Source organism: Palaemon carinicauda, chromosome 1 (assembly GCF_036898095.1).
Source record: "Palaemon carinicauda isolate YSFRI2023 chromosome 1, ASM3689809v2, whole genome shotgun sequence".
In the NCBI taxonomy this organism is placed as follows: Eukaryota; Metazoa; Arthropoda; class Malacostraca; order Decapoda; family Palaemonidae; genus Palaemon; species Palaemon carinicauda.
This window is the reverse complement of record NC_090725.1, coordinates 299,312,735-299,331,096: the sequence shown is the minus strand read 5'-3', so window position 1 is coordinate 299,331,096 and position 18,362 is coordinate 299,312,735. Positions and strand designations below refer to the sequence as shown.

At 47.3% G+C, this 18,362-nt stretch overlaps 1 protein-coding gene across 1 annotated transcript in view; it reads left to right on the top strand.

Annotated features, from left to right (window-relative positions):
- The window catches only part of Phb1 (prohibitin l(2)37Cc), a 52,460-nt gene extending 34,691 nt beyond the window's left edge, over nt 1-17,769 (top strand). The window contains exons 6-7 of the mRNA XM_068378150.1: nt 16,810-16,948; nt 17,213-17,769. Coding sequence (XP_068234251.1) covers nt 16,810-16,948; nt 17,213-17,285 — 212 coding nt within the window. The 3' untranslated portion in view covers nt 17,286-17,769. The remainder of the gene's footprint in view (nt 1-16,809; nt 16,949-17,212) is intronic.
- The last annotated feature ends 593 nt before the right edge of the window (nt 17,770-18,362 follow it).

Genomic DNA, 18,362 nt, shown 5'->3' with positions numbered 1-18,362 from the left:
GAGGGAAGTTGCTGTTCTTCCCTTCAGTGTCTACCAATCCAGGAAGTTGTTATGAATGTATCCCCTGGGTATTGTGCAATCCCTTAGTGTCATTTCCCCACATAACTGAATATGAAATTCAAGTTCTCCCTTGAATTATTATTATTTTTTTTTTTTTTTCGTCTACATGCAACATCTGGGGAGTTCAAAGAGATGATAGTGAAGTCCAGAAAGTCTGATTATTAGGCGTTGAGTTTGCTTAACTTTATTTTGCTCCTTGCGAGACGGACGTTGCTGTACACACTGTTGATCAGGATGAACAAGTTGTCTCTATTGGGAGAGAGAAGTGGTGCGTGTCAATGATATTGGTACGCACTACTGCTGCTGTTTTATGTAAAGCTGTCATAGAGTTCCAGGGAGGCGAGGCCTATAGAGAAAAGAATCTCCAAAACACAAGACGACTGATCGTTCAACTCGGAGTTTGTCTAGTTCTTTTGCATGGTTTGGGAGTAGCAGCATTCAAAAGCATCCCATTGGAAGAGTTTTATGTATGTGGTTTAGGGGCTGTAACCCTTGCTCCCAGTGGCAGGTCTTGCAAGAGAATGTCACATGCTACTGGTTAGGACGATGAGCTATATTCTAGTCCTCCTGCCATGGATGCGAAGGTGATTACTCTTCACAAGCGGAACTCCCAGATGATCACAATCTGCCCTGTCGAATTCTGCAGAGATGATTATCTCTGGTTTGTTTACACGAGAACTTCCCCGCCTTGTATGCACGAGGGATGGTCGTCATTCCCAGTTTCCATAAGACGAAGGTCAACGAGTATAGTTACGATGACGACTTTGCCTCTTTTTCCATGAATACGATTGAGAACTTACTTGAGTTCACGAGTATGATTGTTAATGAATATCTCCGCAAGCATGAACATAAAAGTTCCCCCATGCGCAGGAGTATTGGCACAAACGTGGACTTCTCCATGTGAACGAGAGCTTGCACGACCACTGTCGTCTCCACAAACAGGAGTCTGCATGAACACAATCTTTTTCCACTTGCACAACTTCTTACGAGTAATGGCTTGAGTAATGATTAACTACGGGTACGATCGTCTATGCTCATTTCCATCCTTCGTGCCTTCTTCTAGGTGTAGGATGCTATGTTTCACTTTACCAATGGTCTTCAACTCCTCCCCAGTTAAGTGATGATTAAACTGCTGATCAATTCTCTCTCTCCTTGCTTAAAGGAGGGACAGGATACAACAGGAATGTATCTGTTGTGCACCCAAGTGATGAAAGCATTCTTGGTCTATTTATGCTCTCTGATTAAGCAGGGAATGATGGGCAGGTAGCTGTTATGTTTTTTTGTGAGAATGATCATTCTTGGCATGTATGTGAGGTGAGATGTTAATGTATTAGTAATGTTCTCTTCTCCAAGAATACATTTGGGTACATTGTTCACATTTTCTCCCGGGTTCTTTTGAGTCTCAGAAAGCTGGGTTTTTGCTCACTGCTTGCACCTTGGTGCATGATACCAGTGGAAGTAAATGCGTGCTTACATACTTGCTATGGGCAACAAGGTCCCCTCTTGCTTTTCCCACTGTATTTTGTCTTCACAGGAACGTTTCGTTAGCGTCTCTTGGCCAGACATGTCTCATTGCGGTTTTTCTTCTTAATCCTCGTTCTCATGAGATTACCATGATTGGTAACCATATGATCAGCAATGACGATCATGAAGAATGCAATCGATGGCCACAATTGGAAGCATGCTATCACTGGCTGTGATGGGAAAGCTTGCAAACTTGGGTCGTGATTGGAAAGCATGCAATATCTGGCTGCTATCAGAAAGCATCTAATAGCCAGCCATGATCAACAATTTTGCCATCACTTGCTCCAATCAGGAATCATGCTATTGTTGGCTGCGATTGTTAGCTATAATCAGGAATCTTTAAGCAGAGTTTACACTTTCTATGGTAATAGTCACTTTAAAATAAAAAGAGGATGCTGCTCTTCTTCCCCTGGTAAAGTAGCTTTGCTTTTCCATCCCAACACTTTCGCCCTATAGTGAAGGAAGATGATGTCTGCGAAACACAGGATAACATCTGGCAGTTTGTGAGACTGCTTAATTCATCATGTTTTATGGGAGGAAGTGGTGTACTACAGCCGACCCCTGGAGTGTTAGTACAAGATAACTGAGCCTACTGTTCTATCCAGTGATCAGTTCTAGGTAGGCCAACCCGACAACCACCTCTCTCTTACCCAGACAATATCTCTCAGCTGAGCAGTTTCTTGATTTTTGGTGGGGCGCAGTTAGATACTTCGGCCTACACCTGAAGCTTGACATTGCCATTCAGAGAAGGACCTTACTGACTTGACAGCTATTACCAACGAACCTTCAGACCTTGAACGAACGTGAGGGAAAAGAACTAATTCCAAGTCTTCCAATTGGTCCTCCGAGTTATTCTATCTATTCTTTCACGGAAGGTTGACTAAGTATTGGCTACCAGTCTCGTGGTTTGATGGGCTGTGTGGTCAGCTAGCAGGAAAGACTTCTCACTTCGTAAACCTGAAGGATAAGACGTACGGACACCTTGATAACAAGCCTTCGGTCCATTCTACTCGTTCTCTATGTTTTCAGTTTAAACAGAGTTCCCACGGTAGTAATTCCCAACGACATTCTTTCCTCTTTTCAGCAAGGTTTTAAACAAGTGGCTGATTGACTTTTCCTCTCCAAAGGAGTTCCACTTGAACCTCACCTCCAGAACAAAGGAATGTTGGCACACTTCATTATACAAACACCTAAGAGAAGTGGATCACAAAAGTAAAATACTTTGCAATCTACTGGAAGTCAAAGCGATGAGTTTTCTATTTTCCTTTAAATCCTGGTAATGTTGAATAACCACAAATCCAAATGTATTCATAAGGAAACAGGTTTTCATAGACCTGTTTTGGCTATTGGGCAAGCAGTTTTGGAATAGTAAGTTGGCAATCAGGGGAATAGTGACCTTGAGTGGAGCAATATTTCCCTTACAACACCAATCACAGAAGGTATTCCCACTTGACTAGATAGAGGATAAATTTTGGAGGTGTCTGAATCATTGTTTGTTCTAACACGGAGTACTTACCTCAAACTACTTTTTTAGGAGTTTCTGGGATCTCCCCCCAACCGACCAAGAATTTTGCGTAGTTCCCTTATCTCTGTTTTCTCTTGTCGGGTCCCTCCGTGGCGGATGGATATTGCCCTGAGGCGATCCGGGGTCAGTGCGCGAGAGCACGCTACTAGGCCTGTGTTGCCAGTAAGCATTTGGTCGCGGCGTAGATGACATCTCGCCGCTCTCTCTCACATCCCGTCCGACCCACCATTATGTTCCATGTGTTCCCTTTGTGCTTTCCCATTTACATCCTTTCCTGTGTTACTTGTGTTGCTTGTGTATTCCCGTATGGAATCCCAACGTCGTCATCCCGGGCCCAAGGCCAGTAAGTCATACGGGCTAGATGTCGATCAGCACATGTTGTGCTCCTCGTGTAGAGGCAGGGTGTGCTGGCCTGCCTCCACGTGTCCAGAGTGTGCGTCCTGGCTGGAGTTGCAGTGGACTTGTACGCAACAGAGAAGAAAAAGGCGTCTAAGCTGTCTTCTAGGAAGTCGGGTATCAGCTTGCCGTTGACGTCGCCTTCAGCTCCTTCGGAAAGAGGGGTTCTCCTTCCCCTTCCCCTACCCAGAATAGGGGACGAGATAAGTCTTTTGCGGGTAAACGGTCCATTGCCGTTCCCCATGAGTCTGATGTCATTGATGCTAATTGTATTGTACCTACGCAGATGAGTGGGGAGTCTGCTAGAGTGACGGAAGTGTGTTCCGTAGACGAGGTTCTGGTGCCCGTAGGACCTGTCTCGATTGAAGACCCGGTGTGGAGGAGGTCAGGAACAGCTCTTTCCCCCCCATCGTGGCAGTGCTTTTCAGGAACAGTGGTTCCCGGGGCGGGGTAGACAAAGAAAGGCAAGCCACGTGCTCTTCAGACCTTGGCTCCATTGTGTGGACGGCGCCAAGGACGCCATTCAGGTCACCCATGTGGCAAGAGGAGGAGTTTTCGGGCTGGTTTGCCTCACGCGGGGCACTACACACGCCCCCGGCGCCTTCGGCTTCTCTACCGCCGGACTTCATGCAACCTGTCACCCCGGTAGCACAATTACAAGCCCCTAGGATGGTGGCAGAAGACACAGATGACTCAGATAGCTTTTCTTCCTCTTCATCTCCAGCGGCCTTGAGACGAGAAAGAAGAGGAAGAAGTCAAGCTCAAACGCAGACCCTAAGAGGAAGAAGGTCAAGGTTACGAGGAGGAAGAAAAAGAAGAGGAATTCTTTCAGGAGGAAGTGGGTAAAAGGGCTCTTGCCGCTCCAGTGCCTGCCTCGGTGGCCGCTGGAGCTGCTTCCGTGCCCTTGCCCAGTGTCTCTCCGGCTCCGTCCACACGTCAGATGCAGCCGTTAGCACACACCAACTTTCCCGTGCCCGGCAAGTCACCGGCTCCTTCCGTCCAGCGGAGGCAGCCGCTGGCTCGGCCTGGCAGCATGGTGCCCATGCCCAAAGTCTCACTGGCTCCATCCAAGCATCAGATGCAGCCGCTGGCACAACAGGACAGTTTTCTCCACGGATTCCCCCAGGAGGGGGTAGACCCGTGATGGAGCCAGCCGCTCCGTCGAGTCAGCCGGAGGTAAGGGATATGTGCCAGACGGGCGTCATGTGGGACCTCGGACGTTGGAAGAAGCCGTCGCGACGTTAAACCAGGGCATTGCAGATGATAGGAGCCTTACTGCCCCAGTGGTCTTCTCTCAGGCGGAGGCTGCTATGATGGAGGACACATCACAGGATATAGTAAATGTGACCTCCTGGCTGGACTGGTGGGCACCTCCTGGCTGGACTGGTGGGCACGCACTCTGGCAGGGTTCCAGCTCTCCCACGATCTCTCAGTGCCGGAGAATCTGGCCCTACTACAGGATCTCATCCGTTCGGGAGGGAAGGCCATGAAGTTTCTTACATTCCAGTCCCTGACCCAGACGGCAAACTGGGTGTTAAGGAGTAGAGATACGATTCTTAACAGGCTCCCCCGTAGACCTCCCGAACTTGAGGCAAAGTTCCTGAGAAATGCTCCGGTGTGGGGTGAGACCTTGTTCCCCCTTCAGACAGTAGCAGAAACGATGGAGAGAGTTGGGAATCTTAAAGACTCTACAGAGCCCAGACAGTCTCAAGGATGCCTACCTTCAGATCTCCATACAACCCCTCCAGCAGGAAGTACCTCAGTGAAGTGGGGATCCCAGTCTCTGCAGTTCAGGATCCTCTGCTTCGGCCAGTTAACGGCCCCTCAGGTGTTCACGAGGATGTTCACCGTAGTATCAGCCTGGGCACACAAGCAGGGCATCAGGCTGATCAGGTATCTAGACAACTGGTTGCTGCTTTCAGCCTCAGAGGCAGCCTTAAAGGAGCAGGAGGTGAAGCTATTACAGTTCTGCAGAGAACTGGGGGTTACCATCAATTTAGCGAAGGTCCAATTAGTCCCCACCACCAGGATGACGTATCTAGGGATGGTCCTGGACTCCCAGTTAGCAAGGGCATTCCCCTCTCAAGAGAGACTGAACAACCTGGATCATGTTATACGACCATTCCTGACAAATGCACCAATGAGACCCAAGGATTGGCAGAGACTCGTGGGCCACCTGGTCTCGGAGAAGTTAGTTCCTCAGGGGAGGCTCAAGCTGAGGCCAGTCCAATGGAACCTGAAGGACCTCTGGTCACCAGGAGACCCTCCTCAGGACTAGTCAGGATGACTCCGACCTCCAGGAACATGCTCCTCTGGTGGTCCAACAGGGTGAACACCCTAAGGGGGTTACTATTTGCGTCCGCTCCTCCGGAGATGTTGCTCTTCACAAACGCGTCAAAGGAGGGGTGGGGAGCCCATCTGCTCGAAGAGACAGCTGAGGGAAAGTGGTCCCCGGAGGAGAAATCCCTCCTTAAACCTGCTCGAGCTCCTGGCAGTTGAAAAGGTCCTCGCAATATTTGCCCATCACTTTCAGGGAAACTCAGTAGCCCACATGCGCGACAATGCCACTGTGGTGGCATACATAAAGAAACAGGGAGGATTGAGGTCAAGGGAACTGTGCAACCTCACATCTTAAATCCTGGAATGAGCCGAGAGGAACCACATCATTTTCACAGCCGGGTTCATTCTGGGGAAGAGAAACGTTCTGGCCTCAGTAGGGCAGGGCAAGTAGTGGGGTCGGAGTGGTCCCTACACCCGAAAAGGCCCAGGAGGTCCTCCAGTTTTGGGGCTCGCCGGTGATAGACCTGTTCGCCATGAGGCTCAACGCTCAGCTCCCCGTGTTCTGTTCCCCTGTGCCAGACCCGGCAGCAGCGTTCAAGGATGCCTTCCAGCACTCGTGAGACAGACTCGACGCGTATGCCTTTCCCCCCTTTTGGATTCTCAGGCAGGTGCTCAACAGGCTCAGACAATCAAGGGCTACAAGGATGACTTTGGTAGCGCCCTGGTGGCCGGAGAGGGAATGGTTTACGGATCTACAGGACCTGGCCACCCTTCCTCCGTGGCCCCTGCCAGTAAGGGAAGATCTGCTGCACCAGCCTCACTTTCGAAAGTTTCACGAAAACCCTCAGTGCCTTCAGCTACACGCGTGGAGAGTGGTAATACAGGACTTTGGTGTTCAAGTGTGACCAATATGTCTAGTGGCAAAGTCTTTCGCCTTTGTGGAGTTCCCCATAACTAGAGGAAGCAAACATCATTTGGAACCAACTGTCGTACCTGGGCAACTCCTGATGGTCGGGGATAAACCTCACTGAGAGGGACAATGCATTATTCTGTGCCCAGTGATGCATCTCCAATGCTAGTTGCCATTGGATGGAGACTACCTTCATTTGGAGATGTAGGTTACATTTATTGTAGTTGTCACTCATCAGCACCATGGAGTGGCCTTTGAGAGCCTGAGAAGTGGGGTATAAGGTTAGCTATATAACATTCATTCACCTCCTTGGGCACCAACTGTAGGGTGGATGGATGTTTGAGATTACTGGCTCTTCAGAGCCCACTGTACTGAACAAAGATGCATTTTCCCGAAGGAAGCCAACTTCTCCAATGAGGGGACGTGTCCTAGGATATTTTGCAAAGAGCAGCAGAAAGTGATTTCCGTCCCAAGTAGGTTTCTGCCACTTTCCTGTATCTTACTACCCAAACAGCAGATGGAAACTCTGTTCTGGGTCGAGTTAGTATCCATGCCTACATATCTGATGAACTGGTAGGGGATGAGACTGAATCCACAACTCCTTGCAGAGGAGGAGATTCTGTTATAATGAGGGTTTAAGACTGCAAGGAGCAACCAGTCCCCCAGATATCTCGGAAGCATATGCTCATGGCATAAGCATCAGACAAAGGTAAGATCCTGGTAAAGACCATAGGTGCCTTTTATAGCCGTAAACGGATGATCCCGTCTCCGAGGGGGGACCTCGGGCAGGATGGATGAGGGATCTAAATGTATGTATCCTTTTGGTTTATGATCAGAAGAAATTTGGTTTTCTTGATGGCCTTAATAATAGTGGCCAAAGTCTCCATTTTGACCCTTTGTTTGTAAGACAAACAGATTCAAATGGGGCAAGTCCATGACGGGTCTCCAACATTTTCAGCTTTTCTACTAAGAATGGATTGCTGAGGAAGCTTGGAAAGCTGTCATAAAACTCCTTTGGCCAACATTTTGGACACTTCAAGTAAGAGGAAGGGCCTTCTGCTCGGCCTTTCAAATATAATGGTCAGGCTGTTTGAGTCCGAGCAGTGGACAGTCTTTAAATGGAACTCGAGATCCTCAACACAGTACTAAAACATTGTCCTGGGATCGGTCCCGAAGACCTGCCACGTGAGCCAATGGCTTTGCAGGCATCCTTACTGGTGGCGAGTTGGGGGGTGTGGATATACCCTCCCTAGCAGGAACTTCTATAGGTAGAGAAGTGTTCTCTATGGCAAAAGATGGGCTTAGGGTCTTGTGCATCGTAGACTGTTGAAAGTCTGAGGAAGTCATCATCTTTGCTGGTTAACCTACTTAAGAAGGCAAGTTTCTTTTGGGTAATTGGGAAATGGCCAACTTTGGTGCCACAGCTCTTCTCATGAGAGAAGTCCGGTAGACTTTTGCAATTCCATAGCAGTGGACACAGCTGATGGGAAAAAGAGAGGGGGATGGCCACATTTATCAGGCTGGAGTTTCTCAAACAAAAGTATCCTAAGGAGAAAATTGTTATAGGACGTCCTCAGCACGCAGATTTTGTCATTTTGAAGTGTGAAATTGTCCCTGATCAGTGGTCTAGCCAGGAAACAAGTTCTGTATGGCAGACAGCTGCTACCTCCATATTCTGTATCTTGAAACCCGAGAAAATGGAGGGGAGGTTGGGTAATTTGTTGCTAAGGACACTATGTGTCAAGGTTGGCAATGTCAGCATTAATATGGAGTGGGCTCTGAGGGGGTGCCAGAGTGGACATCAGATCTCATCTAACTTGAAATTGCCAAGGGACACGATTACATGCTTGCTTTAAGCAAGTTCTCCGAGGCCCAGACTTGTGTGTTGAATAGTCTAAAGCGTCTCGAATGTGATTAGAGAACGTCATGTCAAACTTGTGCATCAGGCTTTGAAATTGATTGAATTGTGTTTATAATGCATTGCATATTAGCGATTTGTGGAAGGAGGCTGATCTAGGTCATCCAAGCGATGGAATAGGTTCATGATCTTGATGAAATGAGATGTTTCCAAACCAGATCTCAGAAGATCATGGGAGCTTCATCAGCAGAGCTGGTGCCCGCTCGCACAGCAAGGTTTTCCACTGTCATCAATTGTGATAATATCCTGATCACGAGATGGTTTCCCTTCAGGGATAATAAACTGATGGTTTTCTGCCTTAATAGGTATGTTAAAGATGTGATTTTTCTTCAAAAATTGTTCCTCTCTAACAACATTCAGTGAAGGGAGAGAAGTCGTGCTCACTCCCAGTATACAAGTTTCTTCATCTAGCAGTTTGCGAGGGAATAATAGGGAGCTCTTTTTCCTGAACTAAACCTGTCGGAGAAAGATTTTTCCGAGGCAGGCCACTTAGGGCTCCTCTTACGAGGATTGTGTATACAGCATCTAATTACTGTGACGTCATCTGTTGCAGAGGAAGGCATTACTTGAAGATAAAGGGAAATTATCCTGGAGTCCTTTTTTATCCTAAAAATATGTTCCGAAAAATGTGTAAAATTACATTACGAACATTAGGCAAGGTATTTGTGTGAGTACATTTTGGTGAAGGAACAGGTTTGTCATTCATAAAACCAATGATTATTGGGTTATGATAACGAGGTAGTTGGAGATTGTAAGCTGAAGCTGATGATGGAACACAACCACGAGGGGATTCCATTCGTATAGAAGCTTGTGTCATGGCAGTGGCAGCATGATCAGAACAGATTATTGTGTTATATGGTATCGTAGCCATCACAGTCAGTGATGTTACCAAGTGTGCGTACAGTGGTGCATACAGACTTGTTTGCCAAAGAACATGTTCTGGCTGAGTCGTGTACAGTATGGTCAACATCTGCAAAATTAGTGAATGTGTTATAGTTACGAGGGGCAAGTAAAAAATAAGGTTCCCAAAATTTTTGCAGGTATAAGACATTTTTTATTGACATAAATAAGTATACAATGTGAAAGCTTATACTTTAAACTATTTTTCTACATAGTCGCCAGATTTTTCTACGCATTTTTCCTGACGAGTTATCCACTTCTGAAAATCCTCTTCGAAGAACTCCGCCGCTCGGCTGTCGATGAACTTGCTGACCGCTTCCTTCACCTCTTCATCTGTATTGAAGCGTTGTCCACCCAAGTGTTGCTTCAATTTCGGAAACAAGTGGAAGTCGCTGGGAGCAAGATCAGGGCTGTAGGGGGCATGATCAAGCAATTTCCAGCCGAATTTGTCCAGTAGGGCGGTGGTCTGTCGAGAGACATGCGGGCGCGCGTTGTCGTGGTGCAGCCTAATGCCCTTGGTCAGTCTTCCTCTCCGGCGATTTTGGATGGCTCTTTTGAGTTTCGTCAACGTCTCGCAATACCTCTCCGAATTTATTGTGGTCCCTTTAGGCATAAACTCGGTAAGCAAGACGCCTTTTCGGTCCCAAAACACCGTTGCCATCACTTTTCCTGCGGACAGGGTCTGCTTAAACTTCTTCGGCACAGGTGATCCGGTATGGCGCCATTGTTTCGACTGTTCTTTTGTTTCTGGAGTGACGTAGTGACACCCGTAATAATGGAGTCCAAGAATTCTTCGGTATTCTCGGCGCATTCTCGAAGAAACCCCTCGGCACACTTGACGCGATTGTCTTTGTGGGTTTCTGAAAGCATGTGCGGGACCCACCGCGCACACACCTTGTGATAACCAAGTTTTCCAGTCAAAATGTTGTCGATGGTTTTTTCACAAACCTCAGGAACCTGGTCAGCCAGCTCCCGAAGCGTTACTCTCCGATCCTCGAGGAGAATGCGCTCAATCTTCGCCACGACTTCGTCGGACACCGATGGCCTCCCGCTCCTTTGCTCGTCGTGGACGTCTGTGCGTCCTTCGGAGAACTCCCTGCACCACTTGCGGACGTGTTGGACGCTGATGCAAGCTTTGCCATAAACTTCTTCCAACTGTCTATGAATTTCAATAGGTTTAAGCTTCTGCGCGTTTAAAAATCGAATCACTGAACGGATTTCACACCTGGCGGTGACAGCGATTGCAGGCTCCATCGCGGATGGCTGTTAGGACGGCACTGAGCGTCGCAGCGATCGCTCCCGGTAGTGGGAATGGAGTGGGCGGAGCAACAATCAAGGCGGTGTTGCCAGATTTCACCTAGCATCTCGCATGGCGAGTGTACAGCGTTGGGAACCTTATTTTTTACTTGCCCCTCGTACAATGGGCTAACAAGCAGTAAAACTGTTTGGAAGGAGAAGACATTATGTTCAGAGCAACTTGGTAAATGAAAAGCACATTTAAGTGACAATGATAAAGATACTAAGTACTGTAAGGTGTCTTATGCAAGTTCAGATTGTAGAGAGAAAAGTGGGACTTCTCTCATCGTAACAGTGATCAGGATAGAAGGGAAGCCTACCGGCAAAATCACACAACACAGTTGCTAGGTAACCAATTATGATGCAACCGTAACATTTCTTTTACTATTGTCTGATCATAGAAAATGTAACTATGCAACCCATTAAAATGACTCAAAAGTTTGCATCCATATAGGAATGAATAAAAGCCTTTTATCTGCATGGGAATAAATTACATTTTAAAATAATTAGTATTTTTCCCTATTATACAAGCCTGAGGTAACTCGACAGGATTATAAATACAGTACAGCAAAAGCTGGAACATGGCTGTTAAAATGATATTCGAGGTGTAAACATATTTATTTAGGACATTAGGACAAGTCCGGCTGCTGGGGGATCCTGGTGCTCGATACCATGAGGGAAAGATTGAAAATGAAAAAGGCCAGCCATTCATCACTTTCAACATAGACTGACTTGTAACCTCTGCCCTCAACTGGAAGCCCTATAATGGAGCTTAGGTAGATAAACCACTTGCTGAGCAGCCACAACAGGTCCGAAAGGAAAGGTTTTCATGGACTTGAAGGTCACATCTGGCTGTGAATGTCTTCCATTTGCAGACTATTGTCGGGAGATTCTGCATCACAGGTTAATCGCTGGTGAAGGCTAAAGGAGTACTGACACCTGTGATAATGTGAGCCTTTATTTGTATTCCGGTTTCAGCTGAAGATGAAAGAATGCGAAATTACTTCTCTCAACAAAAGGGTAATGGTTTCTTTAGTTTCTTCCTGTACAGTACTAACAAAATGATTCAGGCGAGTTCTAGTAGGTCTGGTGCGTTTAAAAGTCCCTCAATGCCCTTACAGGACAGTAGTAACAACTGCAGATCTTCAAATACTTAGTATCTCTAAGAAGATGGGTTTTGGATAACTAGTATTGCAAAGAACTGGTTTTGGAGATGAACTAAGAGACAAAGCCGAGAGACTCTACCCTCCACCCCCTTCAACAAGCTATGTTGAAAATGAGCCTGCATAGTTGGCTAACTTGTTTGGCTAAGGCCCAAGCTAGAAGAATCTAATTTTAGCATCAAATCCCTCCCTGATGCCCGTTTCAACGGCTCGTAAGGTGTCATCTTGAGAGAACATTATACCTCTACTAGGTTTCAACATTGTGGGCTAGACGGCTCAAGCTCTATACGAGTAGCGAGAGGTACACTCAGAAAAAAAAACATACAACCTGTACCTAAAATCAGATACCTACATAAATTAAGATTGTTTCAATACGAAGTACTTACCTCGAACTACTTTCTTAGGAGTATCTGGGATCTCCTCCCATCCGACCAGAGTTTTGTGTAGTTTACCCTAAACCCATTTTCTATGAGGAGTAACCTCAGGCGGAGTGATACATGCCCTGAGGCTACCCCCGGGTCAGAGAGCATGCTTGCTCAGGTCTCGACCTCCAGTAAGTTCTCTGGTCGCGTCGCGATATCATCTCGCCGCTCTCCTTATCCCAGTGTGACTTGTGTGTCCCCGACCCTTTGTGTCCCACGCGCTTCCTTTGTGCTTTCTCTGCGGGCGCTTGTGTCTCGTAGTGCTTCTCCTTCATCGTGGAGCATCCTCGCCGTTGTCCTGGGCCAATGGCTGGCAAATCGTGTGGAGGCCGACGTTTAGAAGATCCTCCGTCGACACGCCTCGCCCTCCTCAGCCCGCTCCTAACCACCCTAGGAGAGACATCTCGGCGACAGCATGGTCCCAGTCGTCTCAGCCCTCCCGTAGGGGATCAGCCCCGAACCAAACTGCCTATAGACCATCCTTCTCCGCATCCAGAAGAGGTCGTTCAGGCCGCTCATCGAGGAGGAGATAGGGAGGGAGGCCCCCTACTCCTGTCGGAGCCTCTGGTGGGGGGGATGCCTCAAACTTTTTTGGCAAGCATGGGAAAAACACGAAACAGACCCGTGGACAGTGACAGTTCTGAAAGAAGGCGACAGGTTGTCCTTCCTAGTGGACCCTCCTCCTCTGATACCAGATCAGCAGGCGGAGTGGCTAGCCCCCAAGGATCTCTTGAAACGGACAGCTCTGCAGGGAGAGGTCTCAGCGATGTTGGCGAAAGGGGCAATGGAACCTGTTCGGGACCCAGGTCTGGGGTTCTACAACAGGCTGTCCCTGGTGGAGAAAGCAACAGGAGGATGGAGACCGGTCATAGACCTCTCAGCCCTCAACAAGTTCGTCTGCAAGACGGACTTCAAAATGGACACTCCAAAATCAGTCTTGGCATCCTTGAGAGAAGGGGACTTCATGATGTCAGTAGATCTCAAGGATGCCTACTTCCAGATCCCAGTTCACCCCTCCAGCAGGAAGTACCTACGGGTGAAATGGGAGAACCAGACGTTGCAGTTCAAGACCCTCTGCTTCGGGTTGTCCACTGCCCTCCAAGTCTTCACAAGGGTCTTCACAACGGTCTCAGTCTGGGCACACGAACAGGGCATCCGCCTGATTAGTTACCTGGACAATTGGCTGCTACTTTCAGCCTCAGAGGAAGTACTGAAGGAGCAAGGTGCGAGGTTACTGCAGTTCTGCAACGATCTGGGGATCACCATCAACCTAAAGAAGTCTCAACTGATACCCTCCACCAGGACGACCTACCTCGCGATGGTTCTGGACTCCCGGTTAGTGAAAGACTTCCCCTCTGCGGACAGGCTGGATAATTTAGACCAGGTCCTCCGCCCCTTCCTGACGGATCAACTCAGGAGGGCAAAGGACTGGCAGAGACTAATAGGTCACCTTGTGTGTCTGGAGAAACTGTTCCCCAGGGCAGGCTAAAGCTCAGGGAGGTCCAATGGAACCTGAAGGAGAACTGGATCCAAACGGATTCCCCCCACAGAGTGGTCCCGGTGTTTCCGAACACGAAACGGGTCCTAGAATGGTGGAACTGCAGGACGAACACCCTCAAAGGGATGCCCTTTGCAGCCGACCCTCTGGAGATGCTCCTGTTCACGGACGCGTCGAAGGAGGGGTGGGGTGCTCATCTCTTAGGGAAATCAGCAAGAGGAAATTGGACAGCCCTAGAGAAGACCCAGCACATCAACGTTCTAGAACTGAGGGCAGTACAAAGAGCGTGCCTGGAGTTTGTATACCTACTCCGGGGAAACACCGTAGCGTTGGTGTGCGACAACGCCACGGTAGTAGCTTACATAAAGCAGCAGGGAGGCCTAAGGTTGAAGGAGCTGTGCGTCCTCACTTTACAACTTCTGGAATGGGCCGAAGTGGAACAGATAAGAATATCAGCGAGGTTCATCCCAGGGAAAAGGAACGTCCTCGCCGACGGCCTCAGCAGGATAGGCCAAGTGGTAGGATCCGAATGGTCTCCACACCCGGAAGTAGCCAGGTCCGTCATCCAGAAATGGGGTTCGCCGGTGATGGACCTCTTCGCAACAAAACTGAACATGCAGCTCCCCGTGTTCTGTTCTGTTCCAGACCCAAAAGCGGCGCTCGAAGACACCTTCCAACATCCGTGGGACAATCTCGACGTGTATGCTTTTCCCCCCTTCGGGATGCTCAGGCAGGTCCTCAATAGGGTGAGAAAGACGAGCAACCTACATATGACTTTGGTAGCGGCCTGGTGGCTGGAGAGCGAGTGGTTCGTGGACCTAAGGGAACTAACACAACAGCCGCCCTGGCCCCTTCCGGACAGGCCAGATCTTCTCCGACAATCACACTTCCAAAGGTTCCACGAAAATCCATGGTCCCTCCACCTTCACGCGTGGAGGTTATTGAGCGTCTCCTGAGGAGGGAAGGCTATTCGTCGAGTACAGCAACGAGGATGTCGGGCTACCTGAGACGGTCGTCGACAGCTGTATATCAGGCTAAGTGGGCCACCTTTACCAAATGGTGCGCCACTAGGGACATCAAGCCCCTGAAGGTCTCCATTCCGCAGGGAGCGGACTTCCTAGTTTACCTCAGGGACGTGGTCAACATGTCCAATCCAGCCATCAAGGGAGTCCGCGTGGCTTTGGGCCAAGTTTTTCTCCTGAAGGGCATAGACCTGGGTAACTCCAGATATATCTCAATGCTCATTAAGAGCTTTGGGCAATCATGCCCCCTGCAAGCTGTTTAGGTGCCACAATGGGACTTGGCAAGGGTCCTGAAGATATTATCCGAGCCTTCGTTTGACCCCTTGAAAGACATCGTGGACAAGGATCTCACTCTCAAGACAGTTTTCTTGCTGGCGTTAGCTTCAGCTAAACGGGTAAACGAGATTCATGGTCTGTCCTACGAAGTTGCTCACTCGAAAGGTTGGCGAGAAGTCACATTCAAGTTCATTCCTTCCTTCGTAGCTAAGACCCAGAACCCTGCCGTATGGGACCCCAGGTTTGAGGGTTTCTCTATTCCGGCAATCCCCCCGGTCAGACGACGTGAAGGATCTGCATCTATGCCCCATCAGGGCAGTGAGAAAATACTTGGAAAGAACAGCAAGACTCCAGCCCGGGATCAAGAGTCTTTTTGTTTCCACTGGCCTCGTGAAGAAACCAGTCTCGAAGAATACCATCTCCTTCTGGTTGCGGCAGGTCATCATCAGGGCCTACAGTAAGGCGGGAATCCCCCTGCCGGGGAAACCCAAGCCCCATGACATTAGAGGCTTGAGTACTACGTTGGTCTTCGAGAAAAATATGGCAGTGGGTCAGATCCGAAGGGCAGGCACCTGGGCCAACCAGTCTACCTTCACGGCTCACTATTTAAAGGACTATTCAAGAAGATCCCTGGACGGGTTCTCGATAGGTACCGTCGTTTCAGCGCTCCAAACGGTTTAGAGGCATAGCCTCAGCGATAACCGCGGGTAACAAGCACAAGAGACACAGGTTCGTTCCTTAAACCCTCTTGTACTTCCTTCCCCATTTTCCGCTTCAAGTGGGTTCTGTGAGGGCCCTGAGCCAGAGACGAGTACCTCATCAAGAGGAAGACATGTCCCCTAGGATTTCTTGCACAGGTGAGTTTCTTAAGACACTAAGATGGGTTTTTGTGTAGTTTCCTCTCAATCGTTTTCTATGGGGTCAACACGACCTAGCCACTTTCTAGGTCTCTGGATATTCCTCAGCACGGTCTTAAGAACTTTTTAGGGCCACGCCCACCTCCTAAAGTATAAGTCTCCTAAGAAAGTAGTTCGAGGTAAGTACTTCGTGTTGGAACAAATCACAAATTTTAAGTTATTTGTATTTTTCCTAACAGTACTTACCTCGAACTACTTTCGGGTAATGGCCCACCCTGCCTTCCCCGAGTGTCCCCTGGTTTTCTTAAGAGACCTTAGCAACCAAGAACTTACTGGAGGTCGAGACCTGAGCAAGCATGCTCTCTGACCCGGGGTTAGTCTCAGGGCGTGTATCACTCCGCCTGAGGTTACCCTTCATAGAAAATGGGTTTAGGGTAAATTACACAAAACTCTGGTCGGATGGGAGGAGATCCCAGATACTCCTAAGAAAGTAGTTCGAGGGAAGTACTGTTAGGAAAAATACAAATTACTTAAAATTTGTGATTTTCATATGAATTCTACATCGTACAAAATTAGAATAATTTTTATACAATATGGTCAGGTAAATACAAAAGTAGAGGGGATTTTGTGCGTAATATTTTTCTAGAGTCCCCTTTAAGAGTCTCAAAACATAGTCAATTGCCCATTTAACTTGCTGAAATTCCATGTTGGGCCCTAAATATTCTCATGTCCATAATTTAACTTTCCTTCAATTATAGGCAGAGCAAGAGAAATTGGCTGCCATCATAAGTGCAGATGGTGATGCCACAGCTGCTACACTTTTAGCCAAAGCTTTTGCTGAAGCTGGTGAAGGCCTAGTGGAATTGAGGAGGATAGAGGCTTCTGAAGATATTGCTTATAGGTAAGTTATGGATACTTCTATGTAGAAGTTTTTGCTTCATACTAAAATGATCCTTTTGGGGTAATTTTCACTTCATAAGGGTGATGTTGGTTGGAGTAGGACTGCTATTTCTGTTAGATATAAATGAAATCTGCATTTACATTCACATTAAATTCTAGTGGCATATATATTGGATATTCTTCCTTCAAATTCATTGGTATTCAAAGGTTTGACAATAATTTAGTTGATTAATAAACAATTGTCTAATACATACTCATTTTACAGGTTATCCAAGAATCGTGGAGTGATGTATCTACCTAATAACCAGAATACTCTATTAAACCTCCCACAACAATAATACTTTTAGGACAGTGCAGATTTTGTAAAGCATAGTTTGAATTACAGAATTGTAGACTGACAAATGTGCTCATGAATGAGATTATTTCATTTTCTGCACAATGTGGTAAAGATCCAAGTAACAGTGCATTATTATTGTTTAACATTGGTAAATTCTGACCATACAAGTAATATTGGCCTTAAATTGAATACAATTACTACAGATGGTGGTTGTACTTCCTCTGGAGGTGTTGAAGGTTCACTGTACTAAGCATAAACAATAATGTCAATAGTCTTGGTGATGTGTAAATAGTTTCCATTAATGCTATCCATAACCTTTGATGATTGGTAATTCCAAAATAATCAAGTTTAGATTAATAAAAAGGTATTGGGCAACGAAACTATGTGGATTTGTTGGGAAATAGCATTGTACATTCTATACAATATATAAAAGTTATGTTATATTGCAGGCTTGTTTTGTAAAAAATAAAATTTTTTTTGGCTTATTTGTTTTTATTCTTTCAGCTTTAAATAGGACATTTTGGTTTGTAGCGAATGTAAATAGTTTGTTCTATCATGAATACAATCCCTTTTTGCACGTTACAATGGATATTAATTCGGTGAATTCTGAAAACTAGCCCAAAGAATTTCTATTGAGCCATAACTACCCACCATTAGTTAGCAAAGCCCTCCTTGCTCTAGCGATAGCCCTAGCTGCCTCCTTCGAAAATCCTCTAGCTCTTGTGAGGTTTTCGATAGTCTGAAGGCAGTTAGACATAGAGCTCGAAGGTTTTGATGGTGTCTTGCCAAGTGAGGTTGTTTGAGAAGATCTACTCTCAATGGGAGGCTTCTCGGAATGTCCACCATCCATTCCAATACCTCTGTGAACCAATCTCTTGATGGCCAAAAGGGAGCCACTAGAGTCAACCTGGTTCCCTCATGTGACACAAACTTTTTCTAACACCTTGTACAGAACTTTGAATGGTGGGAACGCGTACATGTCCAGGTGAGACCAATCCAGCAGGAAAGCGTTTGCGTGTATCGCTTAGAGGTCCGGAACTGGGGAGCAGTATGTCTCCAGCCTTTTCGTTTTCGTTTC